This window comes from Panicum virgatum, chromosome 9K (assembly GCF_016808335.1).
Source record: "Panicum virgatum strain AP13 chromosome 9K, P.virgatum_v5, whole genome shotgun sequence".
Lineage (NCBI taxonomy): Eukaryota > Viridiplantae > Streptophyta > Magnoliopsida > Poales > Poaceae > Panicum > Panicum virgatum.
Window position 1 is genome coordinate 30525577 of NC_053144.1, and position 25017 is coordinate 30550593.

At 48.1% G+C, this 25017-nt stretch overlaps 3 protein-coding genes and 1 non-coding gene across 9 annotated transcripts; 1 reads left to right on the forward strand and 3 right to left on the reverse strand.

The window, feature by feature from the left end:
- Positions 1-13074: 13074 nt before the first annotated feature.
- On the reverse strand, positions 13075-15570 carry LOC120651209 (SEC1 family transport protein SLY1-like). Its single transcript, XM_039928628.1, has 2 exons — positions 15417-15570; positions 13075-15306 (listed from the first exon to the last, which is right to left on the reverse strand). The coding sequence occupies exons 1-2, from the start codon at positions 15445-15447 to the stop codon at positions 13466-13468; spliced, it is 1872 nt and encodes a 623-aa protein (XP_039784562.1). The 5' UTR covers positions 15448-15570; the 3' UTR covers positions 13075-13465.
- Positions 15571-17388: 1818 nt separating this feature from the next.
- LOC120651213 (protein PHOSPHATE-INDUCED 1 homolog) lies at positions 17389-19144 on the reverse strand. Its single transcript, XM_039928636.1, has one exon. The coding sequence runs from the start codon at positions 18738-18740 to the stop codon at positions 17757-17759; it is 984 nt and encodes a 327-aa protein (XP_039784570.1). The 5' UTR covers positions 18741-19144; the 3' UTR covers positions 17389-17756.
- Positions 19145-19245: 101 nt separating this feature from the next.
- Positions 19246-19331, forward strand: TRNAY-GUA. Its single transcript is given in 2 exon segments — positions 19246-19282; positions 19296-19331. It is a non-coding gene; the product is annotated as a tRNA-Tyr (tRNA).
- Positions 19332-19460: 129 nt separating this feature from the next.
- LOC120651210 lies at positions 19461-23861 on the reverse strand. 6 transcript variants are annotated; one of them, XM_039928629.1, is made up of 4 exons: positions 23703-23861; positions 21100-22553; positions 20835-20981; positions 19461-20154 (listed from the first exon to the last, which is right to left on the reverse strand). In XM_039928629.1, the coding sequence occupies exons 2-4, from the start codon at positions 22301-22303 to the stop codon at positions 19667-19669; spliced, it is 1839 nt and encodes a 612-aa protein (XP_039784563.1). In that variant the 5' UTR covers positions 22304-22553; positions 23703-23861; the 3' UTR covers positions 19461-19666. The 6 variants fall into 6 exon arrangements, with proteins under 6 accessions (XP_039784563.1, XP_039784568.1, XP_039784565.1 ...); XM_039928634.1 differs by having other exon boundaries at positions 23698-23861; XM_039928631.1 differs by having other exon boundaries at positions 23387-23861.
- Positions 23862-25017: the final 1156 nt, after the last annotated feature.

Below are 25017 nucleotides of genomic sequence, written 5' to 3' on the forward strand. Positions count from 1 at the left end.
GTTTCGGATCACGGTTTCTTTTCATGGTGCTAATGGGTGCATTTAGCGTCATTTTGTTAAATTATTATTATTCCTTTGTTAGTGTAAGAATGTTTGTATGTTTGTTACTGGAGAATCTTATTGGTTTGGTTGTTGTGCCCCATTGTGAGCCATTGTGGCATGTTATTTTAAGGATTACTATTAGGTGACCTGGTCAGCAGAAAGTTTACTTGCTTTAATATATATGACATCATGTTGCTTAGCTAATTAGATTAGTCGTCCCTCATGCCATAATGTAGAATTATGGCATGTCTGAGAAATGCATAGTTTATACGAGCTTTATAATTTTTTTTACCTCTTCATGCAGGGCATGGTCAGTGGATAAGACTTGTGTACCGCCGGCTTCAGTCAAGCACAATATTCCTGTGTCACCTTCGGCGATCAGGTCTACGAATAAAGAGGATGCTGATACTGCTGCAAAGATCAACTCGCTTGAGAAGGAGACGATCAGCGTATATGTTTTTCTTTAAGCCCCTCAAATTCTTTCATAGCACAAATTTGATATTTAAGATGTGATTCATTGTTTTGAGAGTAAGTTTCTTTCCTTGATGAACAGCCTACAAGACAAGAGCTTGAAGCTTGTAAAACACTCCTTAGATTTCTAGGGGTTCCGGTGGTGCAGGTAATTAAGTTTTCTCTGTTATCATGCTAACTGTAGTATTCTAAAAAATCATTGAACCCTTTACTGCTGGGTCACTGACTTGCCAAGTGTTATCATGCTAACTGTATGTGGTACTAATAGGCAGCTAGTGAAGGGGAGGCCCAATGCGTCAGGCTGTGCAAGGAGGCTAAGGTATGTTTTTGTCTAGCAGTATGTATCTTATTTTGATAAGGTATGTTCCCTTCCCTTCTTTTAATATTGCCTCTTATTTTGACTCAAAAAAAAATGTTGTCTATTGTTTAGGCACACGCTGTTTCTTCAGAAGACTTTAATTATCTTCCTCTCGGGGCTCCACTCTTGCTTCGGAATTTTAATCTCGACAAAACTAAACTTGTCAAGGAGTATAATGCAGCCACCGTAGGCATCGTTGTTCCGTTCAGTACTTACCTTGATGTTACAATTTTTGTTAGTGACGTCACTGTCTTATTAAATTGCAGGTTTTAGAGAAACTACAACTCTCACAGGATGAATTCATTGACTTTTGCATTATTTGTGGCGGCGACTACTGTGACAAAATTGAAGGTAACCTGTCTGTCTATATTCTATTTCATTGGACCATATGTCAATTCCTTCACTCCCAAAATATTTTATCTTGTGAAAACCTATTCTCCTTCAGGAATGGATGGAAAGGCAACATTGAATCTGGTTCGTCAGTACCGCACAATAGAAGACGTTTTGGTGGCAAATAGGTTCATCTATTTAAACACTTTGGCGAATTTCCTTTTTTTTATAATGACAATTCATATGTTCGTCAAGCAGCTTTGTAGTTCCTGAACACTGACCTTATGAAGATGCAAGAAAAATGTTCAAGGAGCCTATTGCTACAATTAATATTCCTCTTAAGTGGGCCAAAGTTGATGAACAGATAATGTTCCTCTTATATATCTAATTTCATGGACTCGGCAAAGGAGAATAATTTAATGGACTAAAGATAATGAACAGGCATGAATGTATCTAATTTCAGGAGGTTTTGAACTTTTTGGTGGGTCAGCATAATTTCAATAAAAAAGTAATGTGACAAAGGTTAGACTCTTCCTGAAGTCTGCCTCTTTTACCATTTCTAGTTAAGTCATGCAGTTTTTTTTTTCTCAATGTGTGTAGTACAGAGTGAAGATCAAGCAAACTGAGTTTTCTTCAAAATCAAAACAACCAGGAATTCAAGGGTTTCTCAAAGATAAGAGGCAACAAAGGTAGCACTCATCTCTCTATTATACTAACTTTTGAGTTTTGACCTATTATACTAACTTTTAACCAGTGTTTAAAATAGCGGGTTAAAGCATTTAGCGGCTGGTGTTTGTATAGGCTAAGAAGGCTATCGCGAGTTATAACCTAGCTAACCCATTTAGCGGTTCTATAAATACAATGTGTGGAGAAATTGGCAACTCTAACCAAATCTATATGGGAACTCAACCCTTAATTCACCATAACTTAATACAACACAAGACTTGCACTTTTTATTTGGCTACCATACCATGACACTACTACACTACATGTCAACCTTGCTATCTCCTACTTAAGACATCTTATGCCATGGTATGGCAATATGGGAAGGAAGCACCCCTATTTGTAGGACTCCATGGCTCATATGGTTTTGCCATGTGTTCATCTTCTACTCACTTCTTTACAAAATATCTAACTTTATAATTTTTCTCATACTTACCTAACTATACAAATATTAAACTTCTACAGTAGTCCATATTTCACCATGAAGCTTGGTAACTATAGTTCATGGATACTCTCTAATCTTCTAGAAGCTTCTCACAATTATGCATTTCTACTTCAACACCATGCATAAATCTATGAGTAATTTTGCATATAAACATAAAATCAAGAAAATTTCATATCCTGAAGTACTCTTGGGCTTCATTCCCTTGTTACATCAATTGACGAAATACTAAATTTTGTAAATGACAAAGTTCAATATTAAACTAACAATAAATAGAGATTAATTATAAAATTTAGCTAGCTAAATAAACCTTAATTTAGCGGCTATAGTGGGATATAGCCGGCTATTAGAGGATTTAGCCTTTTAAAGCAAAGAGATGAATATTCTATCATTCTCCTCTTCCAAAGGCTATAGCAGGCTATAGCGGTGGCTATAGGCGGCTATTTAGAACCTTGCTTTTAACCTATTATACTAACTTTTGACCTCTGACCTCATCTCTCAAGTCTAAGTGATCTCAAGCAAGGGAGCACCTCGGGGGCACCAAAACGGGTATTTGCATTTGCATTCTTAAGTGTCGATATTTTTAAATCCACTTTTTTTGTATAGCTTAGTATTCTAGGACTTTGTTTGGCTCTAATGTTTATTCTAATATATGAAAGCTAAATAGCTTGAACATCACATGGTCAATAAGAGAACCTTACTACAATATGCATTTATCACTTTTCTGAAACCCTTCCCATGAGCTGAGCGGTTTCTCAAGAGGAAGGATAAGAGTAGCAGCAGTGGTCTTGACTCTTCGATCAGAAGCTGCTTGCGGAAGAGGCCTGAAAGGAAGCTGAGGCCTGAAAGGAAGAGTAGCATCAGTGGTCTTGACTCTTGAGTCGGTTTGTTAGGGTCGTAAACTTGTAGTAGTAGCAGTATTGGATAGATCATGTGACACCCACATGATGATCTGCCCTGAAAAGCAGAAGATGAACATGTGATGCAGTTGCAGCCCCTGTTTTATTGGAAATAAAACATGATGTGTTGTCTGATGCTTGTTGTACACTTGGCCACTGCCTTGCTCATCCATCGTGACCTGCTGTTTATGTTTGTGCTGCTTGGTGCTAAACATGGAGAGAGATGCAGATGGTCGCAATCTGAAGCAAAAGGTCCCTCACCCGTCAGCACTGGTGCCCATAGTAATCCAGGTAGCAGCGTCAGCCTCAGAGCCTGTACTTGAGTTTGTATGTGGTTTTAAGAAAAGAAGGTGCAAACACAAAGCACTCTATTCAGGTTCAATTTGTGCAGATGCTGCTTTGCTTTACAGGAATTTTACAGAATTTAATTCAATTTCACAGGAAGAAAATATGAATTTTTCCTTCATTCCAAAGGAGGCCGAAAGCATTAAGCATAGATGCTTAAATCGTTTGGTGGTGATCCATTCACAAGAGCTTGTAGAATAATTGGGCCCACGTGTCATGAGACAACTGGCCCACTTTGCAGATTCGTGACTTTTCTTATTCTCTTCTCTCCTGGGCTGGCCCGGTTGGAGGGGGAGAAGCACATATTCTCCTTGCACCACTTCCACCCACCTCCTCCGCCTAGCGCCCTGGCTGCTGGAAGCCTACAAGGAAGACACAAATCCACACACAACTCTTCTAAAAGAAGAACAAGTTCGTCTCGTTTGCTTTTTTCAGTTTCAGTAATAAAGGCGTGTTTGCATGGTTGATCAAAAGAATTGGTTGTACGTTTGACCACTATTAAGGAGTATTAAACATAAATTAATGATAAAACTAACTGTAGAACCCTATGTAAAATCGCAAGATGAATCTAATGATGTATATTAATCCATAATTAGGGAATGGTTACTGTAGCATCACTGTAACATCCCGTAATTTTTACGGAATGTTATATAGTCCAAAAATACGAGTTTTCAAAAACTTTTTGTGTGGAAGTGTTAATAGCTAGAATAACTTAAGGATGTCTTCTCCTTCTCTCAAATTTCCTAGAAAATAAAAGCTAATTGAATATAAGGACAATATTGTTAGTGTGAAATATTTGGATTTATTTGAATTTTATTGGATCTACCTTGTTTAAAATTGTTTGTTGTATTTTATCCAAATTGTTTTGAGCTTGTTTGAAATTGTGTGGGGAATTATTTGAATTTGGCCATTTAAATAAATTCCCAAAAGCTAACTAAACCTCTAACATCTAACTTCCCTAACCAGCCTTGCAAACTACCCAACCCAAACCCACCTAACCTTCCCTCCGGCCCAAACCCGCAGGCCACTTCGGCCTGTTAACGCCGCTTGGCAGCCCAAACCCATCTAGCTCCCTTTTCCCCTGGCCTGCTAATCCCGCCCTCGGCCCGAACCGTCGCCCCCAGCCTGCCAACCCCTGCACCGGCCCGATCCGTCACACACAGCCCGACCGCTCAGCCTGCTAGCCCAAACCCCGCGTCCGGCCTGTTAACCCCGGCCAGCCCAACCCGTTCGCCACCGCGTGCGCCCAGCCCGCGACGCACGCACGGCCCGAGAGCACAGTCCAGCTCGCTCGCCCCCTCATCGCCTTCACCACGCTTGCCGACGCCTTGGCTCTACCTGTTAGCCGCACGCGGACGCCCCATGTTCTTCTTCTCGCCCACGCCATTTCCCCTTTCCACGACGACACCGCCCGCTTCGCTCTGCTCCGCCCAACCACCGGCACACCCGCGCCATGTCCTCCGCCGGCCACTCCTGACGCGCTAACGCCTGTGCTTGCCTCCTTGTCGGCCACGCCATGCCTCGCCCGCGACTCCGAACACGGGGAGGAGAAGCCGCGATGCCGCCACGCGTCCAGGCCCCAGCGTCCGCCCATCCACGCCGTCCGGGCCCGCACCAAACCCTTGCCGCCCGCCGCGACGCGTGCGCCTTTGTCCGCGCTAGCAGCCAAGACAGTGAAACCGCTCAGCTACGTGCCCCCTTGACCACCACCGCGCGCTCGCACCGCGCCGCACCACGCGTCCTGGCGCGGACGCCAAAATTCCCCGGCGCCCACGCGAGCCCTAGTCCCGGTGCCCCTATAAAGCCTGGCTTGGCCGCCGCGGGAACCCTAGCTTGGGGAATTTCTCCCCTTCCCATCCGCCGCCACCAGAAGAGAAGAGGGGAAGAGAAAACAGAGGAAGGCAAGGAGAGGAGAAGAAGGAGGAGAAGGAAATTAGGAGGTGCGCCACCGCCACGCCAGCAAGGAGGAGCCGCCGAGGAAGGACGCCGCCCGCCGGAGCATCAACGAGCCGGCGCCCCGATCCCCTGCACCGACGATCCTGCTCGGCGCGGCACAGCTTCGAGTCGTCATGGCCGTGCCTCGCCACCGCTCCAGGCCTGTCTTCCTCAGCCCAACCGGTAGGCCGCCGTGCACCGCTCCCTGCTCCATCCCCTTCTTAGCTGCTACCTGTGTGCCTAGCGTCGCCGACGAGCAGCCCCTAGTCTTGGCCATAGGACCCTCGACCCTTGTTTCCTGAAGGAGCCCTTTGCCGCCGTCGAACCCTCGCCGCCGAGCCCTGTCCCGAACCCGCGACACCGGTGCCTCGCGCACGGCACAGCCACGCCACGGACTTGGTGCCTCACGCGCCGACCACTGTCCGCATACCATGCCCCGCGACCCCGGCAAGCCGGGTGCTCACGTGCCAGCCCTTGCCACCGTCGCCCTGTCCCTGTGCCGCCGTGGCGAGCGTGTTCGCCAAGGCCACGCCGCGGCTCGGGCAAGCCCGAGGTCCGCGCGCATGTGTGCTACCCAAGCCAAGCCTTGCCCTTTTGAATTGCTCCGCCAACACCTCGGTTGTGCCTTCGCGCTGCCTAGGCACCAGACCAAGCTGTCGTCGTCGTGGTTGCTGCCTTCACCCTGCTCTACTTCGCCATAGCAGCGCTGTGCCCGGTGCACGCGCACACGCCGCACCCCTGCGCGCACACCAACACCTTCGCTTTGCCTTGACCCCTGCGCGCACCCCTGCCGCCGTTCACCGCTATCGAGGACCAATCTGGTCCTCGTTCCACTCGCGCACGACCTCACTGGACCTCGCCCGAGCCCAGCCTTGCCGTCGCTGCGCCGTTGGCCGTTCCGCCGCCTCTGTTCCCGCGGCACGTGAGCACGCCGAGCCTCGGTCGCACGCACACGCGAACCCGTCCAGCCCGGCCTCGTCTACGCCTTCGCTCTGGCACGCCGCCGCGGACCTAGTTCGCCGGCGACCCGTGGCCTCACCCTTGCTCGCCGGGGTTGGATCCCCGCCGCCTTGACCTCGGCTGCTTCTCGCCCCGCCTTGCCGAGCTCGCAGCCCTTGTCCCTTCCTCGCCGCCTTGCCACCGCTCCACCTTGGCCCGACCTCACCACCCTGAGCCGTGCTGTCGCCGGCAGGCCTCACCGTCGCTGCCGCCTACGCAGCACACACACGCACAGCCGGCACACACGCGAATCAGCCGCTTCGGATCCACCACAAGCCGCAGACAATCCTGTCGTCGCCGACAAGTGGAGCCGCCTTGTCAGAGAGGAGGAGGAGTGCTGCCACGCGCGCCCATTTCGTCAGCGCGATAAGGAGAGAGAAGGAAAGAAAAGAAGAGAAGAAGGGAGATGGGCCGCCTTCGGCCCAGTCCGCCAGTCTATGGGAGAAAGAAAGAAAGGAAGAAAAAGAAGAAAGAGGAGAAGGAGGAGTGGGCCGCCAATGCCTGCGGCCCGTTCGTCGACCCAAGCCAAAGATGAAGCCGGGCTGCCTAGCTGAGCCGGCCTGCGGAGCCGCGACCCCAGCAGCCCAAGTCGCCGAGCCGCCATCTGGACCGAGCCGAGCTGAGTAGTTGGGCTTTTTGGAGCCGGCCTGGTTTCTCTTTGAGCCCGTTTAATCCCTTGGCCTTTTCTTTTTCTGGTAACCCAAGCTGACAAGTGGGCCCCACCCGTTAGTCTTTCTACGCCACTGACATGTGGGCCCAACAGACCGCTGACCCAGACGTGGACCCAGTTTGACCGTTGCCTTGGTCAACATTGACCAGGTCAACGCTGATGTCATCAAAGGCCATGATGACGCCAGCATTTAGCGGACCCCGTGCTGACATCATGCTGACGTCAGCAGGACACATGGCGCTCCCAGGTGCTGCCACATGTTGGTTTGTGTGATTTTATTTTTTTGAAAACCTTTATTTAATTCCAGAAATTATTTTAAGCTTCAAAAATTCATAATAAATCAACCGGAGCTCCGAAAATTATGAAACCAGTTTCATAATTCTTCTAAAATCAGGATCTACGCATTAGAGTAGGTTTTGTTGTGAGTTGGATCTTATTTGAGTAGTTTTGTGCATTTTTGCACTTTGGCCCCTATAGTAATCCGTAATTATGAATAGGTCCTGTTGCTGAAGAGAAGACCGACAACCAGGAGTCCCAGGAGTTCTACGAGGAGCACTCAGGTTCACGCCCATCTATGACTGAATACCTATTAGGCATTGCTTGCTAGAATTGCTATTGCATTACTTGTGTGTATGTGAGATAAGCCTGCATGGCCTACTTATACCGTATTCCTTGCATCCCTATACCTTGATTGATTCTTGGATGCTTTGGCTACTATGAGAGTGTTTGGGTATGGGATTCCATGATATGATAGTCTTGGCATGCTGGAGACCCACTTTGTGAGGAGCCAGAGATAGGGCTTTTAGCGGGGGCAAACTACTGGCCGGGAATGTGTATTGGGCACATTCTGGGGAGCACCTGTGGCGGGTGCGGGAAGAGAAGGAGGGGCAATACCTGTTATGGGTGCCCAAGGATAGGCAATACCTGTTATGGGTGCCTTTGGCGGACCACTGCGGAGGACTGCGTGAGGAGTGCTTGCCCCGGCTCTTATGGACATATGCGGTAACTATGATTTGTGGGACTTTGTGAGCGTGCACACCACTTATCCACTATGAGGGTGGACCCGGTCCGAGCTAGCTATGCGAGTCACCAGACCTATTAGGGGTAGGGTTGTGCGGAGGAGGCCCGATGCGGGAGGACTATGGGCCTTACACAAACTCCGGAGGGCAAGGGGAGAGCCACACAACTCCAGGGCGACCTCTTGCGAGGGGATGCATCCCAACCTGGAGGGACATGATGGTGCCGTAGCAGTTAGTCTCGCTCTTCGGAGTGCTTCGGTAGGCCGGTGCCTCGGAGACGGTTGGAGTAGCTTGCCGACTGGATTTTGGGTGGGTGGGTACAGGTGTACAACCCCTGTAGGGTGAAACTATACGTATAGCCGCGTACTTGGTCATGTATATTCCTACTCTTCTGTTACTTCATCTAGAGTAGTAAACCCAGTTTTCTACCTCCCTCTAGTCCACTTCCCCTTGTGGAGTCAGTTGAAGTTCAGGGAGAGGGAGTTCCTGCACCGACCTGGGTTGGGTGAGAGACATGTTTATGGTTTGGGTTGATCGGTGCCGGTATGGCCCGTGTCAGAGAGTGACAGATGACTTGTATATACACTTGTGCTTGCATAGGAAACCTCAGCCTATCCTTGGCTACTTTTTATACATTTGCATCCACTTAAAGCTTGCATACGGATGGTGACGTGGACCTATCCCGTCTTTGGGGATAGTTTGGCAAGATGCAGGATCCGATCAGGAGTTTGACGCCAACACCGACGGATGGTACGATTGAAGCTTAGAAGCCCGTGCTACGCTCAAGTGCTGCCTGTGGAGGTGGAGTTCGAGAAGAAGGAAGGCCTGAAGACTAGCTACCGCTGTCGTTTTCTGTTTGTTCCATTTCAGCCCAATGGGCTTGTAATAAATTATTCGTACTGCAGATCCTCTGGATTTTGTAACAATTAAATCCATGTTTGAACCTCTTTTAAGTGAGTATGAACTAATTTACTGCCTGAAATGAGTTCTGTATATGATAGCTACTGATCCAGAGACTATCACGACGATACAGGGATTCGGGTTGTTCATTCGAAAACCCATGTCGTTTCAGTCACTGTAGCCGATCATGGATCTCTTTAGCTCCTCGAAAAATAATATCTATATGTGAAAAGGGTTTACAAATAAATTTCATTTAGTACTCCATGCATACAAGTTTCTCCTTTCAAAATGCGGAGCCAAAACTTTTGATGGGATAACCAAACACTCCCTTAAGTCCTGTCACATCACATATTTAAACACCATTTAAGAGTACTAAATATAGATTTATTGCAATACTAATTTCATAAGTCGTGACTTAACCACGAGACGAATCTAATGAGCCTAATTAGTTCATAATTGGCTACAACGATGCTACAGTAACCATCCGTTAATCGTAGATTAATATACCTCATTAGATTTGTCCAAGTCCTGATTACAACTTATGCAATTAGTTTTATTTTAAGTTGACATCTGAACATTTGAATTGGCATCCGAACATTCGATGTGACAGGTACTTTTAAAACCAAATGAGTCCTTACCCTAAAAATCTCTCTCACTTCAAATACCAGAAATCATATACCCTCTAACTTTTAAACTGGACAAAATAGCCCCCTTGACCATTTCAAAGCGGTTTTGATAACTATATCATCTTTTAATGAATATTTGAGCTCCTAAATGATCTCAAATGATTATTTAAACTAGAAATTTTTATATCACATCGTGTGCTACAAATTTGTTAAAAAACATGACTCCATCTGAAGTTTTTCAAAAATTAAAAAAAAATGAATTTTAAAATATGAAAAATTAAATGAATATTTGGGCCTCCAGAAGATCTCAAATAAAAAAGTTTTTAACTACAAAGTTGTAGATCACATTGAAAGATCCAAATTTGGTATAAACCATGTCTACATCCAAGATCGTTTAAAGATTCAAATTTCACTATATTATATTTTAAAATAAACATTTGGGACCTTGAACGAATTTAAAATAAAAAAAGTTTTCCATTGCAAAGTTGTATATCGTGACAAGCTTAACAATTTTAATATAAAGTTTGTTTTCATCCAACTTTATATGAAAAAGTTTTGATATGAGCCCACTGACATATCAGCAAAACCACATAAGAAACCGTATTTTGTCTGGTTTTAAAAGCTTGAGCGTGTATTATTTCTGATTTTCTGGTATTGAAGTTTAGAGGGGTTTTCTGAACCGTGACTAATTCTAAGGGTAAACTGGACTCGTTAAACCTGCCAAGTGGGCCCAGAAAGTGCTTACGACCCCACTTGTCAATCGCTCTGCCTGCCGGTGCGAGCGCCAGGCCGCCTCCGTTGTTCGTCTCTCCCCTCTCGAAGTTTGCTCCTCTACTATGCACGTGCTCCGACTCTCAGGATGGACACATTGATTCTTCTTACCACCAGTATCAGAACCCGAACTCACACTTTCCGTCAATTTCTTTAGCACATTGTTAAACCGGCTCATTAGGTTTCATTGCCGTGAATATCGGTAGTGCCGCATGTCTCGATGGCACACAAGGTTCCAACAATGATGTGCTTAGGCTGCTATCTTCAAGCAGCAGGACTCAATGTTTGGAGGGTCACCAAGCAAGACACAAAACCAAACACAATGCTATTGCCGAAGGTATCCTTTTGGGGTCTATCCATGTTGGAGTGTTCAATCAGAACAAAAATTCAAGTCATAATTGCCTTGAATTACTCGGATGCAGATCCGGCTTGCCAGTAAAACTACTGAACAAAAAATTCAAGTCCTAAAGTGCCTACTAGATCAAACAAGGACATGAATCAACTGGTGGTCAAGGAATTTTGTCTGAATCTTTCTTTGGCCTGATAATGCCCAGTGCAAGCGTACGAAAGGGTCTGGGCCGGCACAATATGCATTGTAACAAGACCAATGAAAAATGTCAGAACAGAAACAGAGCATGACCCTAGCCAACAATAAGAACATAAGCACAGAAACTTTTATTCTGCATGGGCAGAGCTAGCCAGGTTTTCTTGTACTCCCTCGTTCCAAAATGTTGTCAGAATAGAAACAGAGCACACACACCTTAGCCAACAAAAAGATCAGCATAAAAATTTTCGTTTGTCTGCACTATGGGCGGCCCTAGCGAGGTTATCATCTACTCCCTCTGTTCCGAAATATGGATTGTTTTAGTTTTTTCCTAAGTTTTGACTAAACTTATAGAAAAATACTCTATAATACTAAATAAATACAATATCAAGACATACTTCATATTGCGTTTAATAAAACTAATTTGACGTTATATGTATTGATGCAGTATTCTATAAACTTGGTTGAAGTTAGAGCAAATGGAGTATTAATCTAATGAATTGTTACTCCAGAGCTTTGATATTCCCCTTCTTATCATGTTTCTTAAGTTTCCATGCTGTTATTACTTACTATACAAAATTATTAGTTATGCTCCCTCCGGATAGGGGAAGATAAGCAGTACTTTGGATCATTACAACTTATTTTCCTGGAACAACTGAAAAGGACACCAGCTTCTGTTAACATTTACTTACAAATATCACAAGAAGCTGATCAAGGTTGAGAAAACACATAGCACAAACTACCTCACCATTTCTTTTTGCAAGCAGAGCGGCACATCAGAAAACACAGTTTCAACTGAGGAGCTGAATTCCTTGATGATTTGGATGCAGATAGAGGTCTAGAACAAGAATTCATTGATGACATGTGCTGCCTCCAGCGACACCTGCAGAGGCTATATCAGCAGAGGGATACAAGGGAACTTATTAGTTCAGCGGCTGCTTACCAGTTTCCACTACACCATACAGAAAAGGTGTTCTTGAATAACAGGATCAAATTGGATTGCCAATGATCACTGGAACAGACATAACCAAGGTACATACAGATTTTGCTGTCCAACGCTGATCAATCTGACAAAACTCAAGGTTCCATGACATTAGGCATGGCAGTGGACTGCAGGAAGAAGCATAACCATCCAGTTGTACCACGGTCATAATCAAATGAACAGAGAGTGCATATTTCAACTGAAGAACAATAAGTGTTATGCATCATGTAATTCAACTGTAGAAGCATATAACTTGTTCATGGAGAAACCAATATAGCATAATATTTTTCAGATTAAGGTAAAAAATCGGTCTTGAACATTTACAAGTGAATGTCTACGACCATAAAGGAACACATCAGGCCACAAAATCAGAAGCTTATACGAGTACTTAGACTCCAAACCTCCAACCGAGGAACACAAAAGACAACAAAGGAAGAAATAAGAAAGAAAGCCTGAAAGACTAAGCATAATATTAGAATGGTCCAATAACAATCACTTCAGTGGAAGGGAAAACTGACAAAAATCATCGTGAAAATGTGGGAGTGAATAAAATTTACATGAAAATTATGGCCGCAGCAAAGCCCATTTATTGACTGTGAACATGAAATTGAACGCAACCTCAGCTACAGGCAGCTGGAGATTAAAAGCATTAGGGTTAAAGACTATTAAACTCCCACATTCTATGTACCATTTCTATCATTATGATCTAATTTGACAGAAAAACATGCATACTGGAAACAGCACAATGCACTAGCTGTGCTTCAAAATGTCATACACTAGTTACAGCCTGGAACAATACATTCCCCTAATCCAAGCATCCAACTATGCAAGGCAAATAATTCTTTGCCACATTCTTAAGGTATATTCTCAACCAGCAAAATGTATTCGCATAAAGTATTATCACACACGAACTAACGTGAGTGAATCATGTAAATGCTATCACAGGAACCCATGTGCGATCAGCTGAAAGGCATGCATGCTCTGCAGCAAGAAAATATTTAAGCACCTGGTAGTACAATGATCTCAACTAAAATCAATTTATCAAAAGATCAGAAATGGTGTTTGATCATAATATTCAAGGACGGATCGATGGTAGTGTGCAAACATAATTCCACCAAAAATTTCTCAGTAAACTAAAAAGGGACGAAAGGAAATAGAGTACAGAAAATTAAAATAGGCATACATGGGCAATTGATTATATCAGACTCCCAAATTGAAATAACCACAAAGCTATGTATTGAAACCTCATTCAATTGGGCATAAACCTGAGTTTAGGAAATTCGGTACCACTAGTCTACACAGCCCGGATCATTTCGCTCCTTAAAACAAGATGCAGGGTATAAGCCTATTTACTGTAATCTCTGAAGCATGAATCAATCCTTAACTTCAAAAGGTCTGGTAAGAGCTATCTACTGCACCGCACCTGGTGGTATGTTGCTGCTGCCACCACCCAATCCAGCTTTCTGCCCCAATTCCGCAAGTTGGTGAATAAACTCAGCGCCGCTAAGAATTTCTGTTGCACCATATATGACATGCTTTGAAGGCTGTGTGCATTGTTCTAGCTCCATCAAGCTCCTGTACTCAATGTAGTTTCCACCACCGATCATGAAAACAATAGCTTCTCTGAAGGGTCCTTTAAACTGACCACCAGTTCCTGACCTAGGGGCTCGTGGGTCAAAAAGGAGGTAGTCATCCACCTCTGGGTTTGGTTTCCCTTCCATCAAAGCTTCAACTGTCCTTGTCAGCGCCAGCTGCCTCCCATCTGATAAGAGATTCTTCACACCTGCAGTCACAGCGCTAAGGGACTGCCCATAAAGCTTCTCGGCCCAATCGACGATGTTGCTCTTGGTTGCTGTGCCTGATGCAGCAGCAAATTGAGTGTTCAATGCCTTTATCCTTTTCACATACTGAAATGCTGACATGTCTACTTCCGATTCCCGAAGTGCAGCCTCAACCTGCTCCAATTCCGATGATGGTGGCGTCTCAAAGGACAGCAGGTAGGTCACAGCTAGCCGAAGCTTATCTTCCTTAGTGCCCTTGCCTCTAAGGAGGCTCAGCAGTGTGTTACGGTCCACAGTGCCATTCACAAGCATATCATTCTCACAGTCACAGTATCCATCCAGAGACCTCTCCTTAATATGCCCAAGCAATGATGTCGCAATGTTTGTGTGTTTATCAATCATCTTCTTCCGTTCTGTCAGCTCAGGGAGTGAATTCACTGCATTCATGAGATGCCTTGTGTTGCCAATCAGATCAGTTCCATCGAACTCAACTCCACTGCCACCACCAGTGCGCTGGTTCACCTCATCCACATCCTGCTTGTACTTGGCAAGCTGCGCCTCAATTTCCTCAGCGACTTTGGGGAACGGTGACCAGCTATTTGTGACCCAGAATTTATCAGAATCATCCAAATCGTACTTCTCTGCAGGTAATTTCAGCTTGTTAAGCTTCAAACCAAGCACATCGTGGACCAACGGACGGTAGCTCCAGTCGTGCTGCACTCCAACAGATAGCTCGAAATTCCTGTCGAAGAGGCACAGCACAGGGCGCTGGAACGAGGCCACAGCTGCGGATGCGGCCTCCGTGAAGAGGTTGGGCTTGGCGAGTAGGTGGTCGCGGAGCCGGGCATCAAGCGCAGCGGCGACCATCTCTGCAGGGCCCCCACGAGCGCACCTGATGACAGGCACCACACCGAGGGTGGCGAAGACACAGAAGAGGCCCAGAACGACGGCGTCGACGAGGGAAGTGATGTCGGCATCGGCGGCAGCAGGGTCGTTGAGCGCGACGTAGGCACGGGGCTGGGCCAGCGAGAAGAGCCCCTCCTCGAGACAGACGAAATCGATGTACTGGTCGGCGACGCGGGCGACGCGGCCCGCGCACGCGGGCGGCGCGGCGGCGCAGGCGGCGGCGAGGCGCTCGAGCAAGGGCCGCGGAACGGAGGTGGAGAAATTGACGTGAAACGACGCGTAGAGGCCTGCGGCGGCGTCGGCGGCGATGCGGTCGACGTTGGACGGCGTGGGGCGGACGAGGTAGACGGCCGGCGCGTCGGCGACCGCCTGACGCGGCCGGTCGATGCCGAGAGTGAGGGTGACGCCGTGGCGGCGGAGGTCGCCGACCTTGAGCACCGGCGAGAGGAGGGAGACGCAGGGCGGGTCCATCACCAGGAGCTTGTACGCCTCTTCCTCCCCCTGCCCCTCGCCGCCGTTCGGCAAGTGCTGCTGGTTCAGATGCAGCATCCGCACGATCACATCTGGATCGGATGCAGAAAGCACGGTCAGAGCCGGACATGAGCACACACCTAGGTGGAGAGAGAGAGAGAGAGAGAGGGTGGGGGGGCGAACGGGGAGAGTTAGGTCTTACCGAGCTGCTTGCGGCGGAGGCTGAGCGCCATGGCGGTGCCCCGGTGGTCGCCGGCGGGGATCAGATCGGATCTGGTCTGGAAGTGAGAGGAGAAAAGAATGGAATGGGGAAAACCACTGGCAGTTGGTCGGGCGAGTATGATTGATTGTTGTTAGACCAGACATCCAATCGCGGCCGTTGATTTGCTCGGCTCGGTTCGGGCTGCTTCGATTCGAAGCAAAAGTTCACTGTTACTAATACCTGAAAAAGAAAAGATAGAAAAATTTGGAGCTAAAAAATTATCGCGCAAAGGATTTCGCAGCGTTGGAATAGCAGGGATGTTGAATTTGGATATATTTTCCAGAAAAACACATAGAAATGTTAAAGGAAACATTAATAGGCTAAAGAGAGCAATAGCACTCTTTTTTTATATAATTTAAAAGCATTATTTTATAATACTCCATCCCTTTTAAAATGCAGATCATTTTGATTTTTCTAGATTTATAAATTTTGCTATGCACTTAAATATACATTATATATAGATACATAACAAATGCTATGGATCTAAAAAAAGTCAAAATGATATTTTAGAACGGTGAGAGTACTCTATGGAGACAAAGCATTGAAACTGTCAAAAGAATAGGTTTGGGGATCTTATGTTTAAGTAATCAAATTCTTTTTAGAAACGGGAAGTGGGAAGTTTTTACGTTTCCAAAATTGTCTTCCACAAATATGAGGATTTTCAAAATTGTCTTTCACTAATATGAGGATTTTCGTAATTCCCTTTGATTTAGAAGGGCTCTTCACTATCGACGGTTCCTAAGTGAAATTGAGGAGCCACGACCTTGGTAATAACTATATAGTTTAATGGCAACATGTTAATAAGAATTGAATTGTCTATAGTTTTAAAAACTTTAGCTTATAAAACTTTAGAGTTTGTATAAAGTTCACTATTTTTTAGGATCTACTCCCTCTGTTTCAAATTATTAGTTATTTTGACTTTTCTAGATACATCAAATTTGCTATGCATTTGATATAAATCTAGATGCATCAAACAAACTATGCATCTAGAAAAAGCCAAAACAACTAATAATTTAGAACGAAAGGAGTAGCTATATGTCATGCTCTTGAAGAAATAAGCCTCTCTTTCTTGAGTGATGTTAGGCCTTAATGTAACTGATTTTATATTAGTAGGTGTTGGTACATTTTTTCTATAAACTTCATCAACATTAGAGAATTTTGACTTACAGAAAAATAAAAATAACACACATTTTTAGAAGAATGAAGTATCATATAGAAGGAAAGAGACGAGTATTTGACTTCTCAGGTTACAAAAAAAAAAAGTTCTCGGGGAGGGTGAAGGGTTTCTCCAGTTTTGTAGACTTCCCACAAGAGGTTTATAAGAGAAATGGAGATAAGATGACCTTTGTAATACTCCTAACTGCTAATACATAGAGCATGTTTGGATCAAGGGTTAAGTTTTAGTCAATCTTTCAACTAAAGTTTAGTCCATTAGCTCTCAAAAACCAGCTAACAAGGGCAATTTCTTTCGCGAATGATAAAAATTGAAATACCCTTCCAAATGTTATCCTCTTGTAGGATGCGCTTGGCATATAAGTATATGCTTTTGTCATACTAAAATTAAAATTTAGCCTAGGTATCTAAATAGGACAAGGCTAACTTTAGTTTATATGTCTAAATATTAGTCCTGACTAATAAACTCTAGTTTTAGCACATCCAGACTATGGTTCCTAAAGGCTTTGGCTTTCAAGGTTTATTATATACTGTGTTTCTTTATCCTCCAATATATACAAAACATCTAATAAGCAGTGTTTCTCCAAGAAGAAAATAGATATACCAAATCTCAGTGGAAGAAGAGTAGAAGACACAATCTTGGATGATAAGAGGTATACACCCACACGACCACACCTCATCTCCCAAACCCACCACCCACTATATAACACAACACACCCGTGCGCCATGGATGCATATAAGAAATAAAGTTCACATTCTTTTCAGAAACTTAGTCATAATTTTATTCAGGGTAAATATATACGACTCCTATAAATGTAGGTGCTTCTCACCGAGGGATAAATTACATGCAACATTAGATCGTAGTCCGATTTAAATTATAGGTTGTTTTAACTTTTCTAGGTACCTATTTTTTGCTATATATCTAGACATAGTCTATATCTAGATGCATAGCAAAATTTATATACATAGAAATGCTAAAATAATCATTAATTTGAAACATAGGAGTAGACAGCAGCGCTGAATCGGTGCCTCTCATCAGCAAGCAACCGTGCGCGGCCCCAACTCGTATATAGCGGCCGCAATTCAAACGAGCCTCGGCTGATGGGTCTACGACATGATGACGCAGGAGTAGTTGTCGGGGTCGACCAGCGCCGGCACGAGGTACTTCCTGCCGTTCCTGCCCACCACGTTGTACCCCACCCCAGTGACCGTGTCCAGCCTCACCGCGCCGGGGTACCCCGGATACGCACCGCGGCCGTAGACACCCGGGCACGCGGCCGCCACCTCGACCGGTGCGCCGGCGTCGCCCTGGAAGAATCCGTGGCCGTACGGGTTGGTGACCGCGCCGGCCAGCATCGCCGCCAGGTTGACCAGCATGCCATCCACGCCGACGTCGCCGTTCGGCGCGCGCAGTGTCTCGCCGCGGCGCCCGGGCGCGTGCCGCGCGCCGTAGGCCGCGCCCTCCGCGGGGTGGAACGGCCACGCGCACCGGCCGGGGCACTGCACAGCGGCGTTGCCCACCCAGACGTGCGCGGCGCCCCCCGGCGCGGAGGCCCCGTGCGCCCCGCACGCGCTGCTGCACTGCCCCTCGACGGCGACGTCGGCGGCCGTGAGCACGACGGCCACGCCCCCGGGCGCCACGCCGAGGCGCGCCGCCAGCCGCTCGACCTGGAGCCTGGAGAGCGTCCTGCCAAGCGAGCACGCCTCGTCGTGCACCTGGCTGGCCAGCAGCACCCGCGGCGGGTCCCGGCCTGCCCTGCGCACGTACCGGTCGACGGTCTCCCACCACCGCGCCACCGACGGCGCCGGGGCGGGGCCAGGGGCGCCGAACCCGTGGTGCTGCGGCTGGCGCCCGCGCGGGGAGAGGGAGAGCAGGAAGTCGGCCACGACGGCCTTCTGGTGCGGCGAGAAGGCGCCGTAGTAGAGGACGGAGACCGGCACGGCGCCGTCGAGCACCGCGCCGGCGTGGTAGACCATGACGGGCGGCGGCGGGTGGTAGAGGGAGGAATGGCACGGGCGCGCGAAGGCGATCACCAGGAGGGCGAGGAGGAGGCGGCAGCCGGCGGCGAACGACCCTGCTGGGTTCTCCATGACGGCCGAACAGTGTGCGACCGTTATGCTTCAATCAAGGCTGCAATTGCAATGCAGCGACAAGTATATACATATAGGGTGGATGTGGTTTGTTGCATCGGCGACTTGCTGGCCTGGGTATCGTTGTTGCTTGCTCGAGCGGGGTGATCGAACCGAGCAGGCAAGGCATGCACGGAATGGAATGGATACCCGGCGTGCGTGCGAGATGCAAAACGCCTGCAGGTTGATGGGGATTGCTTGGAAGGCAGGCTAGGCGAGACACGTATGGTAGGTATTGTGCATGGGCTTTGAGCCTTTGAGTGAGGATGGAAGCGCATATGCTTCTTTGCTTCGTGGCGAGATTTTTGGGTTCAATTGCTGGTGCCTTCTGACATATTTTGTGGTGCTTGTGTTTTTTCTAACGATGAATTCATCAACTGATTGTCAACCCACATCACCAGTGATTACAGCCCAAGGCCCATGGAACAAAATTTATGTAGCTGTTAAATCAAAGAGAGAACACAATCCGACCTTAGCTCAGTTGGTAGAGCGGAGGACTGTAGTTGTTGCAGATAAATCCTTAGGTCGCTGGTTCGAATCCGGCAGGTCGGATTTCTTTGTTTTTTTTTCTCACCGCATCTTCACTAATCATGTTAACAGATGTCCTGTCTCCGCTGTAGGGGCTTCAAGTATCTGGCAGAAAATTGACAAGTGATAGGAAACGTTTTTGATCTTCAGCACTTAATCATCCGAGAATTTGCGCAACGCTGGCATCATCATCTTAAATCGCACTTTTGCATCTACAAACAATCCATCATCAAGCCCGTAGTAATTCAGATCAATAGTCCCATCGCAGCTCTGCGAAATCCGGGCAGGCAGGCATGCACAAAACGTCACACGCAGCAATTCATTTTCGTTTCATCAGCTCCTCCGATCCTCGTCCTGCCTCAGCCGTGGTGCCTTCCCTTGGACCTGCTCCTCACGCTGCCGTCCCCGCCGCCGCTGCGGCCCCTCGTCAGCGACGACGACCGGGGGCTCTGGGTGAGCCGCCGCGACGGCCTCTTCCGCAGGCTCCGGTTGCCGGAGCCCGACCCGCCGAGCGCGGCGCGCGCGACGCTGTCCGTGGCCGCCTCCCGCGCGCTGCGCTGCGGCTTCACGGGCTGCTTGTTCAGGTAGGCCAGGCTCGGGAGGAGGCCCGTCACGGCCCGGCGCAGCGCGTCGTCGCCGACGTTGGCCTGCACCGGGTTGCCCACCAGGTTGAGCGCCAGGAGGGAGTGGTAGTTGGCCACCAGCTGGCCCAGCGCCTTGGCCGTCGTGATCTTGTTGAAGCTCAGGTCCAGCACCGCCAGCTTCAGCAGCCGGTGGAGGCCCTCCACGTCGCTGATCTTGTTACCCGCCAGGTACAGCTCCCGGATCGCCGTGCAGTTCGACAGCCCTGCAGGTCCATCACACAGACCGAGGAATCCAATGAGAAAAACAATCTAACAATTACAATGCAGAGTCTCTGATTGTATTCGTTCTGCAATCATTTTCATTTGCATAAACCTTCTCCTAAGTCATAATTGATGCTGCAATCATCAAGATACAGGGGTCAGCAAAATGCCAGGGATTCCCTCATCGCAGCTGTAATGGTCCCAGCTCCCAGGTCCCTACAACGGTGCCCACTGACCGCTGGCAGAAAAGATATGAAGCAGATACCACAATGTCGGATGTCTCGTTCAATGATTCTGATTCAAATCGGCTTTGTCGGCTAGATGCAATCATGCATGTGTGCAACAGATAACAGACCCTGGTCTTTGTTAGTTACTACAGACATGTTCCGTAACCTGAACTCTGGCGCTGTTTAGTTTGGTGAAAAGTTGTTGATTTTGGTACTGTAGCACATTTCATTGTTACTTGGCAAATAATATTCTATTATGGACTAATTAGGTTTAAAAGATTCATCTCGTGCTAATCAGTTAGACTGTGTAATTAGTTATTTTTTTCAACTATATTTAATGCTCGCATGTGTCTGAACATTCGATGTGATGAATACTCTATAATTTTTTTTTGGAACTAAACAGGGCCTCTGAAATTTTGGAAAGACTAGTGGAAGTTCAGAGCAGGCGTGCTTACCGTGCCCGATGCGCGAAATCCGGTTGTAGCTGAGATTCAGCACGCGCAGCTTCGTCAGCTCCCGGAGCCCCTCGATGTTTGCAATCTTATTCCTCGATAGATCGAGCGAGTGCAGGCCCTTCGGCAGCGATCCTGGGGAGATATGAACTGAAGGAAGAAAAACACAGATTCAGCTCTTGTCCGGCAACAGAAAGTCAGAAACTACTCGTACTACTGTTAATGTTGTCCTAGTCCTAGCTAGATTTTGTTGGCTGTCAGCGCTTACCGATGAAGTTGCTGGAGAGGTTGACGGCTCGGAGGCTCGAGAACGGCGCGATCATTGGCATGACCTTGAGCCCCATCCCAGATATGTGCGCCACCGACGAGAAGGCGTTCAGGGACTGCACGATGGTGTTGGCCTGGACGACCTCGTCGCCCGCCGCGCAGCGCTTGGACTTGCCGTGGTTCTTCCCCGAAGATGACTCCCCGAGCTCGACGGGGCGCGGGCGCGCCGCGCACTCGCCGTGCTCATCGCCGGCGTCATCCGTGTTGTCCTCTCCGTCGTAGTTTTCGTCCTCCTCGGCGATGTGGAACGGAGGCTCGTTCTCGATGCTGCACACCCAGGCGCTGACGCGGTCGTGGAGGGAGTTCTCGGCGCAGAAGGCGACCCAATGGTTCGAGGCGAACGGCGGCGGCGACGGCGAGTCGTCAACCATGACCTTCTTCTTCTTGCGGTCTGCGGCCGGGCCCTCCTCGAGCGTGTCCGAGGTGTATCCTCCGTGGCGACCCGGAGAGCACGCCGCGGCCGGGCGCGCCGACCCCGGCCGGTGCAGGTTGCGGTGGCTCCAGAGGAAGAGCCGCCACCAGAGCTTCCGGCTGCGCGACGGCAGCACCTGGCTGGACGACCGCTTCTTGAGCATGACGCGGTCGGCCGTGCGCGACGTCTTGACCGATGCCGGGCTCGCCTCCGGCGCGCCGTGCGGAGTTGCCGACGCGTCCAGGGCGAGGCCACCGATCAGGTTCCCCAGATCGCCGTAGGAGCGCGACCGCGCCGGCATCTCCGGCGCTTCGCGTGGGCCGGGCCGCTTGGTCTCGATGTTGGAGCAGGACCGCTTCAGCTTGGGCGACGGGTCCGCCGCGTCGCCCGCTGCCGTGTCGGTGGCTCGCTTCTCCGCGCCGTCGCCGTCTGGCTTGCTGGGCGCGTGGAAGTCGAATTCGAAATCTGACAGATCGCCCCCCTTAGCCGGCGCCTTGGCGGCGACGAATTGATCACCTCGTTCGTGGGAAGCCACGGGAACCATGTCCGCGGCGGCGGCGACCTTGTTCTCGAATTCCCCGGCGCCGGGAGCAACTGGGGCATCGATGAACTCGACCGGCTTCACCTTGGGGCACTCGTTTCCGCTGACCATCTTGGCGGCGGCGATCTTGTGGCTCTTCTTCTTCTTCCTGCCGGCGGCGAGCAGAGTGGGGAAGCAGCTCATCTTGGCCATCCCTTGTTGCGCACGTGTGCTGGCGTTCAAGGACGGAATCAGGAACAGCACTTAGCCGTTATCTACGGGAGACGCCCTCCGCAGCAGCGACGCGGCGATCGCGAGGACGACGACGGGGAAGACGGAAGAGGGCAAACTCGCATGCTCCTCGCTCAAGCTGCGAGGCGGCGGTGGCGCGGGGAAGGCCAGAGTGAACGGGGGAGAGCCGGAGGCGCTTGAAGCCGGAGAGGTGCCGTCTTGGCAGCTAGCCCTGCATCAATCAATCAATCAATCGAGTCAACGACTCATCAAGAACTAATTGGTTGAAAACCCTGCATCGAAATTAAGAAAAAGAAAAGGAACTGCAGCTAATACAGACACACACAGCGATCATCCACCATGCCCCGGCAACTGATCTCAATCCGTGAGGCAAGGAGAGGCAGTGCGGAGAAGAAGGCTCTGTTTCTTGGTAGGCTGCTACTCCATGTGGTATCCTAACAGACGCGCACGACGAGTTCAAAGCAGGCCCAACCTTTGGTCGGATTCGTTGCCAATAATGGAGCCACGCAAATAAGCGACAATTCTGGAGCATTCATGCAACGGATTCGATTAAACTATTCCTCCAGAATCGAGCTGTCCAGGGATCGCGAAACGCTGCGAATGAATGAACGGAATGGAATAGCCGTGAAGTTTCAGGCCAAAATTATCGTGGTAAACTAGTGAGAGCAGGAACAGCATGTGATGGGGAGAGGGAGAGGAATGGTTTGGTCTGCCTTGTGATTGGACATGTGGGCAAAACTCCAAGGAAAACACTATCATCAGACTCTTATAGGGAGGAACTGATCTTGGTTTCCTCTCCAGTAACTAATTGGCAGCTGACAAATTCAGAATCATACCGAAAGGGATGGGCAGGGAAACACCAACAAGAGACGGAGGCAAGGCAACAGCCAAGGCTTGGACCCTCTTCTTCCCCTAGTACTACTGGTCCATACTTCAGAGCCATAAGAAGAATAGAATCATGAATCAAAATTGTAGCTACGAAAATTCAGAAAAGAAAAAAAAGAAGAGGAACACAATCCAGAGCAACAGGGTTCATGAATTTACCGGAAGAGGGAATATTGTTTCCAAGAACTCGATAACGACGGCCAAGAACGCTATCAGGGCCTGCTTAGAATGACAAGAGGGGTTACTTCATTGATTTTCGGAATCTAGTTCGAGTTGGAACCAAGTCCTAAAGATTTGAATTCACAACCCCCCCTTCTCCAAGCAGGCCCCAACGGGGGCCACACAGGTACGCGCAGGCATGGAGGAGATCGCCAAACAGGGAGAAACATTTATTCACCACTAAGACACGAAGCTCAGGCGCCGAAGATGGAAACAGAGCAAAACTTAGGTCGCAGACAGCGAGGCCTTACCTTACCTTCGCTTCGCCAGCGGCCGGAGGGGAGCGAGAAGGTCGAGGGGCCTCCTGTTTGGTTCGTTACGGGGCGCCGGTGGATCGAGTTGCTCCTGCGGCTAAAGATGGGTGGGAGGCTCGAGGCAGAGAGGGAAGGCCGGGGAGGGGGTGACGGGAAGGCGAGGGCGAGACGAGGTGGTAGAAATAGAGGGAGGGAGCAGAGCAGAGTACGCGGTGGGCACTGGGCACACGGCGACGGTAGATTCGGACGTCACTCCCACTTGGGGCCGGTGAGAACTGAGGAGAGCTAGGGAATACAGTCACACCTTCTCGGTATTTTTCAGCCTTTTTTTTTGGTAGCTCATCTTTTTTCTTCTTCTTTGAAATTCTTTTTTTATTTGTCTTGTGGGAATTGTTTTGTTCGGTTTTCTGAGGTTAGGTAGTTGAATGCAATACGGTGCTGGTTTTGCTGGAATTGTGTAGAGCTACCTGGAGGCTGGAGCCTTTACGGTGTCTGCTACTACATAAAGGGATAAAGCGGTTTTTGGCACATTTTCTATGGAGGGAAGGATTTTATTCAGTTTGTGCATGGAGACTGTTTTCGAAATGGGCCGTTCCTGCCAAATTTCATTTTTTTCAGTTGAAGAGTTTCAATCGATGTAGAAACAAAATGGTCATATCAATATCTACACTCACAGAAAACTTTGTCTTCACGCTTTCGTAGCTCCTGACGGAAAATGACTTCTTTGGAATTATGTTAAAAACGATCGGGAAACTAGAACTAAAACATACACTCATAGAAAACTAAAACTCCATGAATCGTCAAGGGACTTTGACTTCTTTGGAGTTAGAATTACCTCACAGATGGTGGAAAGATCATGGATCCTTTACATTCTTTTTGGGAAATTTTCAATGGATCCATACGTTGAAGCCGAGTTGGTGCACAATTACACATCACATGCACTGTTGACAAAGTGTAATCATGGCGCCCGAATAAAATTTGAGGCTTGTTGCATCCAGAAAACAGCCAAATATCTTTTTCCAGGATCGTGATGCTATCTTTTTTTCTTCTTTCTATTACTCCCGCAGGACAATGATATTTATCTTTTTTTCTTATGTTTTTCTTCTTATAGACTGGCCTTCTTAATGTGCAGTATTGTTTATTGCTCAACTCAACAATTAGAATAATGTGTTTAATACTCACCTAAATATTCATTTAACCAAGGATCTCATTTAGCCATGCAGCAGCAAGCAAGATATATATATCCGTTGTCCTTTTTCAGATATGCAGGTATGAAGAGGGGCACCTTTTAATATTTCCCCCCACGATTGTGTGTCT